General features: G+C 43.8%; 1 protein-coding gene and 1 long non-coding RNA gene across 9 annotated transcripts in view; one reads left to right on the forward strand and one right to left on the reverse strand.

The window, feature by feature from the left end:
* The window catches only part of chd9 (chromodomain helicase DNA binding protein 9), an 88,349-nt gene that overhangs the window by 51,991 nt on the left and 17,785 nt on the right, over positions 1 to 18,573 (reverse strand). The window contains exons 1-2 of one of the 8 annotated variants that reach the window (XM_019866617.1): positions 734 to 846; positions 601 to 693 (exon numbers count right to left, since the gene is read on the reverse strand). The exons of 5 other annotated variants lie outside the window; for them this stretch is intronic. In XM_019866617.1, coding sequence (XP_019722176.1) covers positions 601 to 630 — 30 coding nt within the window. In that variant the 5' untranslated portion in view covers positions 631 to 693; positions 734 to 846. Of the gene's footprint in view, positions 1 to 600; positions 694 to 733; positions 847 to 13,032; positions 13,142 to 18,573 lie in introns of those variants that run through there. 2 more of the 8 variants (XM_019866618.1, XM_019866619.1) reach the window with 2 other exon arrangements.
* Positions 1,720 to 3,241, forward strand: LOC109513906 (uncharacterized). Its single transcript, XR_002167890.1, has 2 exons — positions 1,720 to 2,700; positions 2,789 to 3,241. It is a non-coding gene; the product is annotated as an uncharacterized LOC109513906 (long non-coding RNA).

The raw sequence follows: 18,573 nt of genomic DNA on the forward strand, positions 1-18,573 counted from the left end.
GCCGAGACCATTAGGTCGAAATTTTACCGGATCACGCTGGAATGTTCTCATTGAATGGTTAGATGGGGGAAGGGCTGAAAGTAGTGCCTAGGAGTGGAAGAACACCAGAGCACAGAGTGGGGGTGAGATATAAAAACAAACGGGTGTGTGTGAGTGCATGTGTCGAATGCAGCAAGAAGCGAGAAAGTTGCTGTTTGTATCTACGTATCTATAAATAAATGAAATTACAGGCTTCAGGTACTGGAGGCTTGAACTATAATTATCCCACAGAAACATAAAAAGGTAGTGAGACAGATGTGGGGGGCTACATAGGGCCGGTGAGTGACTCGCCCAAACAAACACATGAATTAAAAGAGGAAGGCATTTAGGTGAGCAGTTTAGGGCGCAGGGTGGGTCGAGAAAAATGTATTGTCGTTGGCTCTATATAAGCAAAGCATGAGAGTATGGCAGGGAAAGGGAAGGGAGGGTGAGGAAGGGGAAGAGAAAAAAAAGGCAGCAATGAGTTCAAGATGGCGGCAGTGCAGCATGAGTCGAGTAGGTTGTTCAGTTCCTGCCGGCTCCTCCCCTCACACCAACCCCTCCCTCCCAGAGCTCACTTACCCTTCCTCTTGGCCTCTTCACTGTAGACATTTTTTTCTTCCTCTTTACCTCCCCCCTACAAACTCCCTCCCTCGCTTGCTCTCTCTCCCTCTCCCTCTCTCTCTCTCTCTCTCTCTCTCTCTCTCTCTTTCTCTCTCTCTCTCTGTGACCGGCTAACAAAAGCCTCGTTGCCCTTTCGCCGGGTTTTCTCGCCGACGATCCTCCTCCGGAATAAATACACTTTTCCACAGTCTCCTTCCTGGACTGGTGAGTGTGTATCCCCCCCCTTCCCCTTCCCCCTCCCCACTGGTTTGCCTCCCCTCCTCCACCACCTCCTCCTCCGGCGGCGGCGGCAGTCCACTCGTCTCCTTCCTCAGGCGGTGCGTGAACGCCGGAGTGGCTTGTCTCCTCCTCCTCCTCCCCCAGCGGGCAGGGCTCAAGAGAAGTGCATGGGAGCTCTCTCACCCCCGCTCTCCCTCTTTACTCCCTCCCTCACCCACGTTTGTCTCTTCACGGGGTGATGAGGGAGCCGAGGCAGAGGAGGTGCGTGGCAGTCCAAGAAGCGCTGGCTGCCCCTTCGCTCTCTCAGAGTTTCCCTACCGCCGGGTCATTGATTCCTCGTTCCCTCGTTCCCTCATCATCCTGGGATAAGGTAGGTAAACTCCTTCTAAAAAAAGCTTTTTTGTATTTTTTTCTGTCCGCCTCCAAGTCGGCTACGGCCCGCACACGGCAAGCTCCGGCAGGAAAATGAAAGCACAAAGCAGCAAAATGCATCAGCATGAATATTAGAGATGTCGTTAAAACCCAGGCTCGTTTTCTCTCTCTCTCTCTCTCTCTCTCTCTCTCTCTCTCTCTCTCTCTCTCTCTCTCACACACACACACACACACACACACACTCTCTCTCTTGCTCACTCCCCCCCTCACTCTCTCTTTGTAAAGGAAGTAGGCCAGCAGATGGTGCTAGCAGTTATTACATTAACTTTCACAACTTAACCCTTGCAGTACTGAATCACTTCCGTCACCACTTTTTGGCCTTTTTTGTAGGTTACAGCCAATGATGTGATGGTTTATTTCAGGAAACATTAGAAAAACATTCTGAGACTTCCGGCAGGTCGGAGGCGCTGGCCTTTACACAACTCCCTCCCATCGCAGGCGGACATGTGCAACAGCTGGCACATGGCACCAGGAATGACACATGGCTGGCCCAAAGCCAGGTACAGTACAGTAGAGAGACCCGGTCTAGGCTATAGCGACAGAGTGCGAGGATTTAAATCTCTGTTATGGGCGGCTCGAACGCAGCGCAAACTCCAATTCCAGAAAGACAGATTCCACCATAAATGCAAGTCACGTGAAAAGTACAAGGGACTGGTAAACATGAACAAAACAGTCATTGAAACATTAGCCAGAGCAGCAGCTGACTTTGAATAATAAATGTTGGTGTTTGATGAATGCTGAAAAGTCAATAAAAGTCTCTGAGACTAACTGGAATGCCGTCTTATTTTTAAACCACAAAGTCTTTCATTTCTCTATCAACACTCTGTCTTGATGTACTCCAAGCCTCTTTGTAACAGAAGATTGCAAGGGCCGGATATTGCTTCTAAAGTGTACGCTTTCCCAGAGAAAATAAGGCTGGATTACCAGTGCTTAGTGCAAGTGACAATTCAGATATCTTGAAGGGACGAGGGGGTTTGAATCAATACATTATTACAATTACAATTTGAATCCGATAACTCCCAATGCAAGTGAGCCGTAAACGGATCAATTATACAGTATCTCGTTCAAATGAGCTTTACGTCATCCAAATACACAAGCTGTTGACTTACTCTTTCACATTTGCGGTGAATAAATATGTTTTTAAAAAATAAAAATAAAAATAAACGAACTACAGCAAAACCATTGACAATCCAATATGGTTTAAAGGAGAAGTCCCATCGAGATTTTCCTTTCCAGTATATGCTCTATGCGCCTCTACTACTCTAAACATGACACTCTGGTTCATACTGCCTTTGTGAAATATGAATCAAGCAACAGAATCCACCCATTTTTTCGTCCATTTCAAGGGGCGGCCATTTTGTCACATCCTGTCTATTGAAAACAACATCACAGTGCCGAAGGGCTCAGGTAACGAATAACGTATAATCACCTGTATGCTGGGATTGGTCATGTGACATTCTATTTATACATAAGAGTAAAAATTATGTGTTTACAGGCAACATGAAAGGGGGCTGCAGTTATTTAGGATTCCCCAAATCCCAGAATCACAGTGATCGATTTTATACTGAAATCACGAAAATTCTAATTCGAATCCAAAAATTCCATACGCACCAAAATGTGACAGCAAAGCAAACCAGAAGTGCTTTTTCTGTAAATAGTAACAAAAATGTAAAAAGTAAGACACTGTGTGAAAGAGGGCTACCGTTATGAGGATGACCACCTTATATGCGTGGTAAGAAACGTGTGTAACCGTAACAGGAGCTGCAGTGGACAACAGACTCATCTGCCAGGTTGTGCTTTGGAGTTTGGACGAGGACTGGGGCGGCGTTCTCACTGACAGCTGTGGCTCCAAGTCTCGTCCTGGCACAAATGTACCCTCTGATAACACATGGCAGGGGTTCGAGCACGCTGCCTAATGCGCACATTGAGAGTGCAACAGGTAGCAAAGCATATACAGTAGAGCAATTCCACCACTATCTTTAAGGGAAAGGGACAGAGCCCTGTCAGAAATCACAAAAGAATCAAAATAATTAATGCCCCCTGTGAAAAGGTTAATCATTTCTGATATTAATAGTCTAAACCATAAATATAGCACAAACGATGCCCCCAAAAACGGTTTCATATAGTTTCATATTATTGCTAATCAACTACTAGCTTTGCAGTTAGCAAACATAGCAAGAGTTGAAACATAGCATGAGTTGAAACGCTACATATACTTTCCAATATTTTCCCCACTGTTCAAGTCACTTTTAAAATGCTATAAATGCTGTGTGTGCCACGTCCAGTCTCTCGACATAAGTAGCAGGGCACCGGCTTCCTGTTGGTCAATGCCGAAGAACCCATCGAAGGACGACATAGGACATGTCACACTATGGGGCAAGACAAACAAAAACTCTGACATGACAAACCTTCATCGTCATGGTCGTGAAGCGTCTCAGACGCGTCTCAGACGTCATTGAGTATGTCATATTACACAGGCTACGACTCGTCAAGACAACTCAAAAGCAGCTACGAGACACTTCGTAGTCTGATGTCGAGATGTGTCACTTACATACGAGGTGTATCGGGAAAGTTCCAGGACTGGTGTCACACAAGCTACTCTTAAAAACAAAACACGCTTTCCCCTTCACTGAAGCCTCAACACTACAGGAGAGCTTTTTCCTAAGCTCTCTGCGGCCATTTAACTTTTTTTTCCTACATGCTTCTATTCAAATATCTGAGTCAAGTCATCAAACAATTAGCAGGCTGAGTGATGATGAGACGAATGAGACCAGACTTGCTAGGGAGAGTCATCACCAGTGATGAGTCATGGATCTTCGAGTACAATATACAGACCTAATGTTAGAGCCTTCATTGGAATAGTTCAACATCACCAAGAGCCAAAGAAGCACAGCACTCCAAGTCCAAAGTATCAGACACTTATTGAACATCGCCTTGCTCAAGCAGCCTCCCTTCCCACTCAATCTAACAATGCATGACTTTTTTTTTTCTCTGAACCAAGCAGAAGGTGGTCATCAAGGGAGGGTGTTTTCAAAGATGTGGATGACATCAAGATGCAGAGTTTTTCCTGCATTCAAAAAAAAAAATTAATGTACCAGGCTCAGGCATACTGAGGAAGCCTGCACTGTTATTTGCGACAAAAGCACTGCGCCCCAACACAGCAGGCAATCGCCTCCCTCAACCAACCAAAGACTGGACACAGTAAAAAAGACATGAGGTGACAGCCATTCACAAAGAAGTTAAAGTTACAAAAACTAAAATAATTTAATTTAGACAGATAGTTTCAGAAATATTTGTTTTTGTTTTTTGTTTTTTAACGGAGGACACTGTAGAGTGCTATTGCAGCACAGGTGGACATAGACCATAGACCATAGACCACAGACCACTTGAAGGCTGCTTCAAAATAATCTGTGTCTCTCAAACAAAAGTGACCCAACCACGCAAGCTTTAAATCCATCAACCCTTAGTTCTTTGGCATCATGAGGCCACTAGATGGTGCCAAAGCCCTTACTCAAACAACTTTGCTGCCATCTTGTGGCATCCTAGAAAACAAACAGCACAAAAAACAGCAAATAGGCAAGTTTCACAGCAAATAATGTCACATTGGTACCTACATAATGTGCAAATAGGTGAATTCAAGAGTCGGCGGGGAAACACAGCAGACATATGGCTAATTTTTATAGTGAAACTAAAATACTCTCGATTAAATGATAAAGACACACACGCACACACACGCACACACACACACACACACACACACACACACACACACACACACACACACACACACACACACACACACACACAAACAAATTCCTAAACATGAAATTCAGCAAACAAGCTTATTGATGGACATCCACAATGACAGCCGCCATTGCCACCGTGTGTTGAAAATGGCAACAATGGTGATTTGGCAGTCACATGGGTCCAGGCTATGCGGCAACTCAAGTGTTAATAGGCAAACAGGCCTGTAAACTCTGTACTAGAGGGGGAGCGGCTCACTTGAAACGCAGATGCTTGCTCTCTGAGGAAGAGCAGGCGAGTGGGTGGCTGCACAGGTGACAGTCTCTTGACACTCCATTCTTCGCCTTCTTTTCTCTCCTCCACAGTAAGCATATCCATTAAAAAAAGAGAAGAGGGGCTGGAAATGAGCGACCACAGCAGGGGTGGACACGTTTTTGTGCTCCAAGTCCATTTAAACACACTCTCCCAGGCTCTTCGGAAAGAACTACAGCAGTAACAAATGCAAATGGTGTTTTTATAACAATCCATCCAACTTTTTTAACATGGCATTGAACAAGCATTTTGCCAAACAAATTTGAAAAAAAGTTCAATTAACTTAAAATGTCATATTATAGATTTTGTAATTATATACGGTCATATTTCGTTGGAGAATCTTTCCAGTTTCCTTCATTTTAAAACAATATGTTCCTACTTACACAGAAAGAGCCATTTTGTTTTGCATATTGCTCTCTTGTTCAACCACACCGTGTCCGAAAAAGTAGCATACGTATGGAATCGCCGCTCCCCCCTCCACGCACGCCCCTCGCATCCCAGTTGCAGTTGGCAATCTATGATGGCTTCTTGCTCAAGGATTCATCACCTGTGGTGTGCTACTTCTATGACAAGAAACGATTTGCAAAAATGAAGTTTTCAGTGTTGACCGCTGAGAAGAGCTGTCGTGCGCTCATTACTTTCCACCCGATGATTGGTGTAGAAGAATGAATTTAACGACTGCTGGTGCCTCGGGCAACTCAGATTCAATATCATTGAGAATCTGTCCATTTCTAGAACAAAATAGTACCCTCCTCTACCTTTTTCTATACTGCCCTGCCTCATTAGGATCACAGGCTGGGGCCGATCTCAGCTGACTTCTGGCACACGTTACCAGTCAATCACAGTGCAGTTTTGGGAGATACAGTCAAACCTCGGTTTTCGAACGTCTCTGTTCTCGACCAAATCGGTTTTCGACCTGAAAATTTGAGATTTTTACGGCTCGGATTACAACCGAAAACTGGTTTTCGACCAAATTGAGCAAACCCGAATACGCCACTTGACTCCTCTCAGCTTCCTTACACGAGGAAGTGACGGTTCCTCGTGTAGCGTTCATTGTGAGCAGGCGTGTTTGTTGTGATTGACGCAAATCTGACTGTTTTTATGTTATTTCTGCATAGTGTATTAGCCCCTAATCATGGGCTAATAAAATTTTCGAACAAATCACTTTTCGAACAGCTTTCTGGAACGGATTATGGTTGAAAACCGAGGTATGACTGTATAGCCATCCTTCCAACCATCCACGTTCTACAATGCTCGTCGTCCTCATTGGGGTGACTGGTAACTGTGACCACCACCCAGCTGACTTCTGGAGAGTGGCAGGGTACATCCTGGATCGGTCGTTTCTAGAGCTGTTGATACTTGAAATTTGAAACATAAATTAAGGTCAACAAGATACACAGTACGCCTTCCTCAGCTAATTAAGCACCAAAGCGCAAATTAATGTTCTTTTACCCCAAGTCACGAGGTACGGTATAATAGCTGAGGCTTACCATGGCCCCCCTCTGGAGAAGCTGCTCAAAGCCCATCATCGCACTATCAAGGCACTGGACCCCCTCTGCTTTCTGGCCTACTCTGCTGTGAACGCCCACATGGAATCACGGCACGGCTGAAGCGGCAGAGTGCACGCTCGCAGTACATGCTCTCTGCAATGTCACATTAAACGGGCTCAGTTCGAACACTGGGCTGGTGGCCACATGCCAAAGCCGGACTTGTACAGTGCCAGTTTGTGCAGATGCCGCTTGTGCCAACCACAATAAACCTCTCTGTGCAGCAAATTTACATAATGCCCGACTACCCACCAGTCATTTAGAGCTGTTGGAAGATGACAAAGTTTGGAGACGCCTTTCTTTCCGTTTTCAATACAGCTTATCCTGCTCAGTTTCACGCCCACTTCAGAGCCTATACCTCAAGTTTTTTAGAATGTATGCCACACTGTTTATCCCCCACAAAATTAGCTGTGTGCGCTCAGTGTTCAGTGTTTTGGTAGAACAGGTTGGAACTGCTCACGGTGTCATCATCAAGTTAAACACTAGGGGGGGACTGTGAGAAGCATTGCAGGGAATTTCTCACTCACAAAAAAAAAATATATACTTTTTGGAGAGGGGAATAAATGAATTAAAGCTCAATTAAAGGTGCGCATATTTTTGTCACGTACATCTTTTCCGAACAAGCTATTGAAGTATGTACTGCCTAAGCATAAAATGCAAACTACAAAACAAAAAAGGAAAGAAAAAAAAAACCTTTATGCTGCAGGTTTACGCGCCCAATTTCAATATACGTGATTATTTTTGACCGTCTATTTTACTGTACATTTGAAAAGACATATCGGAGTTTATGCTGTATGAATGTACGAAACATATGGTACAACCCAAAGAAACAGACCGCAAGACTCCAGAGTTGCACATAACTCCTCAAGCATCAACAACTAATATAAATACTAAATGTTACATACCATTTAGTTGGACTGGCCTTCACTAGGAAAAGAGCTTGCCTTGGGTTAGGATTGAGTCTCAGACTCACAATTTTGCTCTTTCCTTTTAAAGAAGACAAATGTGGTATTAGTCCCCTGACTGTAGCCCTCCTTTCCCACTGGACTAGTAGCAAGACTGGCGATGTCCATAAACTGCAAATTATACAGAACAGTGGGACCCATTCTAGATCGTTTATTAAACTTTATCACTCTAAATGCAGGCCTGTTTCACGGTCAATAAAGCCCACTAACTAAAGCGGGAGTCACAATTTTAGGCAATTAAATGCTTCTAATCATCATCATTAAGTTAGAGTAATGTTCACAGATAATTTAATACGTCAAAGTCCCGGGGGCTGCCAACTTATAGAAATCCACTTCCAAAGCAATTTAACTGAATTTTCATATTTTTAAAATACTGTCAAGAACATTACAGTGGGACAGTGTTATATTTTATATCATATATTTTATGTATTTAAACCAATTCTCATTTTATTAATGTCAATACAATTAAACATAAATAAAACAAATAGCTCAAAAAATGATGAAAAATATCACCCCACCATCAGCTCCATTTTAACAAGTGTTAATTTGTGACAGTAGGTATGGCATATGTTATTCTATGATGAATAAAGATGTCATTTGCACAGAGTTGCCGTCTGCACGTTATTGGACATAATAAGCTGGCGATGAAGCTTCTTTTTGTGCCGCTACCCTTGTTCCTTGCTTCTCGTATGAATTTATTAGGGCTAGCAGGAATTGGTTTAAGTCTCAAGTCGTTAACTTTTGGCTAATGTCGGACTCATCTGCTAGCTTGCACATCTAGCATGACATCGCTGGAGCCACCAGCAGAAGACTGGTGCCTCTGCGTCATGTTATCAAACGAGGTAGCATTCAATGATTTCCATAACAAGACACAGATAATCCTTAACAATTGGCTGCTCTAAAATCGAAATTCTGACCAAATCTAAAATTGTTTCTTCGTCCCGGCAGACCAAATGACCCGAAGCTTTGAATATCTGTATTAATGATTCATTCGTCTGAACTAAAACAAATTAATAAACCATTTTTCATGATCCTTAATTCCTTATTATTATCATTATTATCCTCCTTAATCTATATCCTTTCATTGGCTGATTGAATGTGCATTGTTTTGCGTCATTTATTTAAAGAGAATGTTAGCCCTGTTCTGTGTGGCGTTTAATTAAGCCATTTTTCCTCGAGGCCCAAAACGCAAGCCTGTTCCAAAACGTTCCACATAAAAGCAAACACAACTGTACTCTCTGGCGGAAACATCGCATTAGGATGCCAAAAGCAGACAGACACGATGGGTATTGAGGTTGGGAGTTATTCGGCAAGTTTACAACACTTCTGTTTATGACAGCACAGCCAAGGGGTGGGGAGGGTAACTTTAAAGCGTCGGAGGGGGACACCTTTAAAGAGGCAAGCGCGTGCATAATGAACACGTTCCAGGAAGATTTACATGTTCCAACAGGAAATTCTCTCTCATTTCCCAAAGAAATTCGAGGCAGGTGTCACCTTCCCTGGAGCTGTCGGAGCCAGACTTGAATCGTGCCTAACAGACAAACATGATCAACTGGAAGATGGAAATATTTTCATTTAGTCCATATCGTCGTCAATATTAAAACCCTTGTGCCCTACAGGGCCGGTAAAGTTTATTCCTTGACACGTTGCACACCCTGCATAGGTTCACAGAAAGAAACTTGTCAACCTGGCAATTTGCCGCCGTTGGCTGTAGTAACAAAACTGTAACAGAGGTGTGATGGGGCCTGTGTAACCCCTTTCACACTGCTTGTCCAAGCCAGGAAAGCAGTTCTGTGAGATAGGTACCAAAACAAAATGAGCATTGAAGTCGACCAGCAAATGTTATTTCTTCGGAGGCAAGAGCAAAGACGTCCCCGAGGTCTGTAAAGGACTGCCGGAAAGGCGAGACTCGCATGTTAAGTTTAACACCCCCAACTACTTTCTCCGAGCCTGTTGTGTTGAAAGCAATTTTCACTGTCGGATGAGAATTTTATATACATCACACAGTTGTGTCAGTAATCTGTGTCTTCCTTGTGAAAGGCAAAGGTGGCAAAAACGCCAGGTCTTCTTTCTCATCTCGAACATATTGGCAATTTGTTCAAGATTATTGCATAAAATAGGCTAAGAGATTGTAGAAGCACATTTATAAAAATAAGATGATGTAGCACAAACATGTTTTATATTTTGTATATTTTTTATATATAGGCTATTTTGAATCGTGGTTATTGTACTAAATGTGTGCTGAATTATAATACGGCATAGTTGCACGAGAAAGCATTTGCCCTCTTCTCAAATTTTTTAATTTTTTAATACACAATTTAATGTTTGAGGTCATCACTCAAATGTTAATATCAGACAAAGCTCACACAAGTTAAGATAAAATGCAATTTTTAAGTAAGATTTTATTTTTTTGAGAAAAATAATAAGCAACCTGGCCCTGTACGCCGAAGCACCCCCCCCTTTTTTTAAATCATTAATTAATTGTGGCTAATCACATTTTTTTGGAATAATGAGTTCATTTTCACCAACCAAACCCAAGACTGATTACCTCCAAACCAGTCAAATCAAGAAATCACTTGAATAAAAACTGTCTGACAAAATGAAGTTAGCCAAAAGATCGGGGGAAAAAAAACAAGAAAATGTTGCAATTCAAAGATATTCAAGTAATTGACATTTACCAGTCCTGGAAGGCTAAAAGGGTTACAAAGCCATCCCTAAAGCTTTAGGACTCTCACAGCCCACAGTGAAACCAATTATCCATGAAAGGAGAAAACAAAAGTGGTCAACAGCTGGCCAACAAAAATGACACCAAGAGCATGCACAGCGACGACTCATCCAGGAGGTCACAAAGGAACCCAAGAAAACTGCTAAAGAATTGCTGACCTTGCTCGCCTCAGTGAAGATCAGTGATCGCGACTCAACAATAAGAGACTGGGTGAAATTGGCACCCATGGCAGAGTTCAAAGGCGAAAACCACTGTTACCAAAAACAACATGCGGGCTCTTGCGTTTCGGGGGAAAAAAAAAAAAGTAGTGAAGAATCAAAATATTGCACCAACACTCTCCACCCAGGGCCTCACCTACATGCTGGTTGGGTGAGAAGCAAGGTCCTAATTTGTGCCACAAATTGGGTGGTGGCTTCAGGCGGCCGCCAGAGTCAGATTCCGGAGATTTTATGACAGAAAAACAAAAGGGCCTGCCACCGATTCACCACTTGCTGTTCCACCACCACTCCAACAGCAACATCAGACGTGCCGATCGTCAAGGCCACTGGCGCTGTGGAGACTGGGTGGGCCAGGAGGTCAGCGTTTGTCAGGACAGACTTAGCTTGTTGAAAAGCCTGAACATGCCGAGGAGTCCGGAAAAGAGGATCATTAGCTTTCTTGTTTCACAAGTCACCACTAAAAGCCTGCAGGAGGTGGTCCGCCTGAGGAAGGGACCCAAAAACTCCGGCAGCGCTTTCACTGAGGTAGACGGAGCTGACGGACTGTGAAATGGTCATGAAGAGTGACAGTACACAGTTGTATGTAGAATGGAAATGACGAGTGGAAGAATTCTATAATGGTCAATAATACAGCACCCGCATAGCTTCAAGGAAGAAAATTTCCGGTAGTCAATTTATCTGAGTATTAGATTTTTTTTCCCGGCCCAGAGCAGCTCAACAGAGAAGGTACACACTTAAAAATCGTACCTTTTTTTTTCCAAAATGAACTGGGGACCTAATAATCCGGGGCCCTTCGGTGAGCGCTCTGTGTCACTATGCAGACATGTATATATATTGAGGAAAGTGAGGTGTACATGAAGAGACCGGATTGTTTTTTTCCACGCCTTATCGGCCCTGCTGAGTTGTGAAACCATGCGTGCCCATCTCATGGCCGCTGTGAAAAAACATGTGCAGCAAATGAACTCGGAGCTTGCTATAATTTCGATGAAGGAACTCCAACCGCTGGACATCGATGTATACAGAGCATTCAAAGTGAAGTTGTGAGCAGCATGGAAGCAAAAGATGACAGATGGCAAACACAGCTTTACAAAGCCACAACTTCAGAACGGATTGTGGATGTTTAGACTAATGTGTCTGCTTGCATGATTGTTCGAGCTTTCGGAAAAAAATGGCATCATTTCCGAGGTGCCACATAGCAACGAGACTGACTCTGACAATGACGAGAGGGAACCTGGCGTGTTTGATAGAGAACTTGGGGATTTGGGGATGAGGATTGATCCAGAAGTAACATGAGTACATTGTTAAATATTTAAATAAAGTACTACTGAACTCAGTTTTGTTCCCGTTGCCTTTCTAAGCACAGATGCTCGCGTGCACACTACTTGTCTTCTTTAAACTTGCATATATTTTACTATGCAGTGCGTCTTGTGTATGTATTAAATACAGAAATAGCACCCAAAACTGACACCGTGCCTTTTAATACGGTGCGCTGTATAGTCGTGAAAATATGGTAATATTCATGAGTACATTGGAAAAAAAAGCTTTGAAGCACAATTAGTGTATATAAATGGATACACTGTGCATGCTATTCTTGAAAAAAGTCTGTTTTGATTGCTTTAATTTGATTGTTTCATAATATTATCAAACAAAGTGTTTTACATACAAATATTCACTGTAATTTTGACTTAACTCCAACGTTAGCATAGTTCAGTGATAGACGAGGGGACATTCCACATTACATTCAAATTTGGGTTACGTCGCTGGGCTAAGAACCGAATTCCTTCAAAAACCGTGGAACTCCTGTACTGTAAATCTGCAGTGTGGAACATATGACCTGGAGGCCAAGTGTGACATCGTCCCTGATAGGAGAAAGGGTTCTGCTGTAAACACAAGGGCACAGGGCAGCTCTTCACTGTCACTCGCCAACTTTTCTTTTGTTCTAACTTTGCATTATGTAAAAGGGATTTTCCTCAAACTCATGTTTAGATGTCCAGAGGGAGAGGAGGACTGTGGTATTCTCTCGCCGCCATACGGCAGGTCAAACCAAGTTCAGGAACATTGCCTCGCGTCACAGTGATTGCATTCCAGCTACACACACAGTATTCCATATTAGTGCCGGGCGCCCTCAACTTCAGCCCAAAATAGACGCTCACTGGCCTTTACTCCCCACAGAATAAAAGCAACATCAGGATAGACAAGACGAAAAGGAGAAAACTTTAAATTCAGACCTACGGTGCAGTAGTTGAGGCTTCTCACATGCTCCACGCACTCTGTCAAGTACAGCTTCCCTCCTCCCCCAATAGTCCCGCCTCTTCCGCCTCAACTGCCTAACATCCTGTTTACTGCTGTCCCTCGCTCATCCACCCCACCACCCCCGCCGCCTGCCCTTTCTTATCTGTCGGGCCTCCCACCAGAGGAGCTGATGTGCCGAGTGCAAACAGGCAGACAACTTGACACGGCAAGGGAGGGGAAGGTTTAGCACGTGGGGTGGAGATGTGGGGGTTGTTACAGAAGCAGCAGGTTTCCACAGGGCCGCACGGCAGCTGTGTGTAGAATCTGCACGTCGTGTTGTATTAAGCCGGCGCTGGGTGTCGCCTTTCAGGCCCGATCGTGCCCCCCCCCCCCCCCCTCCACCCAAGCTCGTCCGCTCCGATCGTTCGTTGCCTCTGAGTTATATAAACCTTTGTGAGGTCAGCAGGCGGCGAAGCTAGCGTGACGCAGACAGGAGCGCACAAGCTTGGCCTCAGTCACCCACAGGAAAAGCAAGGTGGGGGAGGACGAGTGGCAGCATCCAATTATCCAGAAATGAGGCATCTGTATACTGCTCGATGCAGATATCGATAATAAATTGGTATTGATATTGATTGTTAAAAGTGGAATAAGATCGATACTTTTGTTACAGTTTCTCTCCTGTGCGCAATTTCCTCAAACATTTCTTGAAACTCAAGGCGATTGTTTATCCATCCATCCATTTTCGAATCCTCTTATCCTCACAAGGGTCGCGGGCGTGCTGGAGCCTATCCTAGCTATGGTCGGGCAGTAGGCGAGGCCAGCCAATGAACCGGTTGCCAGCCAATCACAGAGCACAGATAAATGAAGAACCATTCAAGCTCACACGCACACCTCGGAGCAATTTAGAGTGTTCCTTTAACCTGCCATGCATGTTTTTGGAATGTGGGAGGAAACAGGAGTACCCGGAGAAAACCCGCGCAGGCACGGGGAGAACATGTGTACTCTACACAGGAAGGAAGCCTGCACCTTTGCACTGTGAGGCGGACGTGCTAACCAGTTGACCACAGTGCCCTCGGAGAGTCATCCATTCATTCATTTTCCGAACCGCTTTATCCTCGCTAGGTTTGCGGGGGGTACTGGAGCCTGTCCCAGCTGTCTTCGGGCAGTAGGCAGGGGGACACCCTGAACCGGTTGCCAGCCAACCGCAGGGCACACAGAAATGAACAACCATTCGCGCTCACACTCACAAATGAAAATGTGCTCATTATAGCAACTAAATTGTTCAGTCGGCCACATTGACTGTGCTTTTGTAACCTTGGTCTTCTCTGTTTGAAGTCATGTAGCGAGTGTAAGCAGTGCACATCAAATAGGAATATAATACCGCAGCGTTAAAAACTAAGACACAGCAACAGGGTATTAGCATGTGCCTGTAAACTCAAATACTACAATATTGTGGCGCCGAATCCTCTGAGCAACCAGCAGTGGTTTACGTGATCCACATGGTGACGTCTCACCAAACTTGGAATCCCGACTGACTTTGCAGTGCAATGACAGCTACCGTCGTCAATATAAATCCTGCCAATTGGCTACGTGCCAAATGGTTGTCACTTGTGATGAGTGTTGTGTGTGTGTGTGTGTGTGTGTGTGTGTGTGTGTGTGTGTGTGTGTGTGTGTGTGTGTGTGTGTGTGTGTGTGTGTGTGAGAGATTGATTTGCTTTTTGACTTCTGTGCAACAGTTAATGCTATGCATGAAGTTTACTACCCCTGATGATTTGTCACGGCGGTAGTGTTTAATTTGACCTTCTACCCTCACTTGTATGGCGAATATCAGTGTAAAAATACAACTCAAAACATGTAGCTTTAATAACAGGATTTATGGATTTGGACTGGAGAACAAATGATTTGAAATTAGGGCGGCAAGTATCGAATATTTTGGAATTCGGACAGCCTAATAAAATACAATTGAATAATCAGATATTTGGATAAAAAACATATTTTGCTTGGTTACAGAACTGAAGAGAAAAAAAACATTTCCACTTCATAATGAACGACAAACTGGTTTTGATTTTTACGTTGTATACTTAAATTTAAACTGTGCATTGCATTCCTCTCTAGAAACTTTTTTACACACATAGACAGTCAGTCTTTTTTGCCAATGATTATCGATCGAACATTATTTCGGGTCGAGATTATGTTTTCGAAATCTGTATCAACAGTTTGTGACGGCAATATAAATAGAAATGCCCCAAACGCGAGTCAAGTCAACCATTATTCTGCAACACGCTGCCGAGAAGAACTTCAAAATACAAGCAAGGGATTGATGTCCATAAAGTATTTGCTACGCTCACGTTTATTTTGAAGCTGACCTTCTCGCTGTTTTGGCGGCATGTGATTGTCATGCATACCATGAACACGTTTTCCTGCGATTAGCTTCACTTCTTGTTCACAGTGTACGAGTAAATAACCGGGTGCTGGAGACAGAAAAGAAAAGAAAAAAAAAAAAACTCGAGCATTTATTTGAACCTATGTACCCAAATTACTCGGGGACTCGTTTCAGGCCGATTTCAAATCAATCTCATCTCAGTGGGAAATGCTCATAAGCAGGTGGAAAGAAATGGACAGATCTTTCTATTTGTCCAAGTGAGACAAAGAATTTATTTATTTTTTTTGTAACTGACGCTGTGAGTACAGAACCCCAGTACAATGACTCTGTCTTGAACTCGAGGGTCTCGTCACACCTGCGAGCTGACTGTTGCAGCATTTGGTGATCAATCCTAATTAGGCAGATTCACTGCGGGGGAGTGGAGAATGGGCCGCTAACCCCCCGAAGCCTCGCCTGCTCAGCAAACACGCCACCATCAGCAGGCTCTTCACAAATCAGTGCACATGTTTAGCACAGTCAGCCGCCGAGCGTCGACACGGGGGCCGGACAAAGGGTCCAGTCAAAACGGTCTCGATAAAGGACAAAGACGCCAGCGTTAGCTAGTTGTGGTTGAAAAGAGGTCGCACTTGGACACACGGCAAAGACCACAGATTGCGATCGACTCCTAGATACATCCTGGCTCAACAAACAATAGACAAAATGGAAGGAAATATGGAGCTGTACAACGCTGACGCCTGGCGTTGACCTCACTTTGTGTTCTGATACCATTATATGGACCTTTCAGTTTGAAATACACAAGTCAAGAATTCCGATGTGCTCAAGGGCCAAATACTTGAAGCAGTGGCCAAGCAAGTTTGACCCTAAAGGGGACATATCACTGGAAAAAAAAAAAAAAGAAAATGCATCTTGGCTATCAATATTGATGTCTCTGGGGAGCCTGACAACCTATTGAGTGTGAAATGAATCATGTTGTCTGTCTATTTCTGAATGAAATATGTGTGAGCAAGCTACTCTGCACTTCCGTCACACCATTATGTATAAGTTGGGCTAATTTGCATAATAACCACCGCGACATTGACTGTCTGCCCAAGACAATGCAAGCTAGCCTGGGCGAAGGTTGAGAGACACTTTCAAGCGAGGGCCATAATCCGGTGAAGTGTTTGGTAGGATTTGAACAGACTAATCAATTGTACCACTCCGTAAGTGTGTTTCAAGTTTAGGTTCGTCAAATCACGAATCGTGTGTTTTTGCCGTGTCATCTACCAATCAGCCATGTTATAGAGGACCTTCGACTTGTACATCTGCGGCTATCGTTGCCGAAAGAATTCGCTGGACCACAAAGCTATGCAGAGAAGCACAATAACTACCAGTATGGTCTTCGTAGATCTACACAGGTCCAAGACTATGAAAAATGTTGTCCCAATCCAATCACGTAATTTTCAGATCATCAGTATCAAAAGAAAAAAAAAAAAGATGAAAAAAAATGTTTTTTTTTTTTTTACATTGTACATTTTTTAAAGGTCACCAAACACTCAAATAATCTTGAGGTGCGATGATGTTGACAAACGGAAAAAGATAACGAAAGAAAAGCACAGACACACGATTGCTGGGATTCCACCAAAATGCTTTCAGGTTTTTTTTTTTTAATTGCTTTTCACCGATTTGTTCATATTTTAATCCCCCAAAAAGGACAGGCTGAGTTGACCGATCAAAGAAAAAGGGGTGCTACGGCAGCGACCGAAACAAAAGGTGCTTCCGGACGACCAGAATGGGGGCACCATGATCATCGGTGTTGTGATCACAGCGTGCAGCATGACCTCACTCCCGAATGCTACAAGCTAAGTTTGAAAGTCAGCAACTGTAGTTTTCTCACAGTTCTCTAAGCATCTGCAGCTGCAAAGCTCTGTCTCTGCCCCCTGTTGTCATGCTCATGAAAGCCGTCTAGGCCCACCATGGCCCCAGCAGAATATGGGACGGTATGAGAGCTGAATCACCCCTAAAAATGGCCTGATTTCAGCAAGACAAGAAATATAGTGTGCTTTAATCAATGGTCCTTTGGGGTATTTTAATGAAATCACCTCCAAGATCGGTAGAAACTGTTTAAAAACGCAGAAAACTTTCATCATGATTTTCCTACCATCAATATATAGAACATCAAAATAGCTCATATGGTCGATTCTGTCACCTGTTGAGTGACTGCATACCAAAATGCGATACAACATAATATGGTCAGCGGTGCCATACTTTCCCTTCTGTTTCTTTGTTCCGCCACTTTTAAGTGCATTAGAGTGACTTTACCGGACATTTTTTGGACAAGGTAAGCCTATTGCGCCCCCTATTGTGTTTGTTTACAAATGAAGTGGAGCGGGGGGAGGGGTCCGTCCCGCAACATGTGGTCATGTAAAGATAAACTGTCATGCAAAGCATGAACAAGGCCTTTTATTTGGGCGCTTTCTCTTTTCCACCTTGGTGAATTACGAGAACACACTCATCGAAAGTGTATGTGCAGAGAAAGCAGCCTTGCACACGACAGGTGATCTTCCACAGCGTTCTATAGTAGCAGCGTAACCCAAATTTGTACGACATCGGAATGTGTCATAGAATATCACTAACCTGTACGCCTAATGCAGAAGTTAAGCCATAATTAATAACTCAAATTCATATTATAGCGCTGCCCAAAAGTGTTGTTTGTGTGCGGTTCGTAAGCTTGACACCCTGTACTGTAAATCCAGCCTATGTTCAATGCAATAAGCCTGAACTCGCACGGGTTTTCTACGATACGGTCAAAAACTTTTGCAAGATTTTATGGGTTTTCATAGACTTTTTTTTTTTTTTTTTTGGAGAGACCACACCAGTGTGTCAAAATTCGCGTGAGTGTGCTCAAACTTCGCCTGATTTTGCATCGATGTGTGTCACTGCCCAGAGTCTCTGCGGATGCTGCTAGGTAACTCGCCAAGTAAAGATCCGGGATCTGCCTGAAGCCTGTTACAGCCAGCTCAGGCAATCACCCATCACCCATCATCCCCCCCACCCCCCACCCACCTCCATTTATTTTCTCCCACTCATGCTCTTCCTTGCTGTCTCATTCCCTCCCTTTCTTTCCTAAGCTGTCCGTCTTTTTCCATGAGCTACTGCTCTCCTCATCCCCCCCCCC

The sequence above is a fragment of the Hippocampus comes genome, unplaced genomic scaffold (assembly GCF_001891065.2).
Source record: "Hippocampus comes isolate QL1 unplaced genomic scaffold, H_comes_QL1_v1.1 scaffold82, whole genome shotgun sequence".
In the NCBI taxonomy this organism is placed as follows: Eukaryota; Metazoa; Chordata; class Actinopteri; order Syngnathiformes; family Syngnathidae; genus Hippocampus; species Hippocampus comes.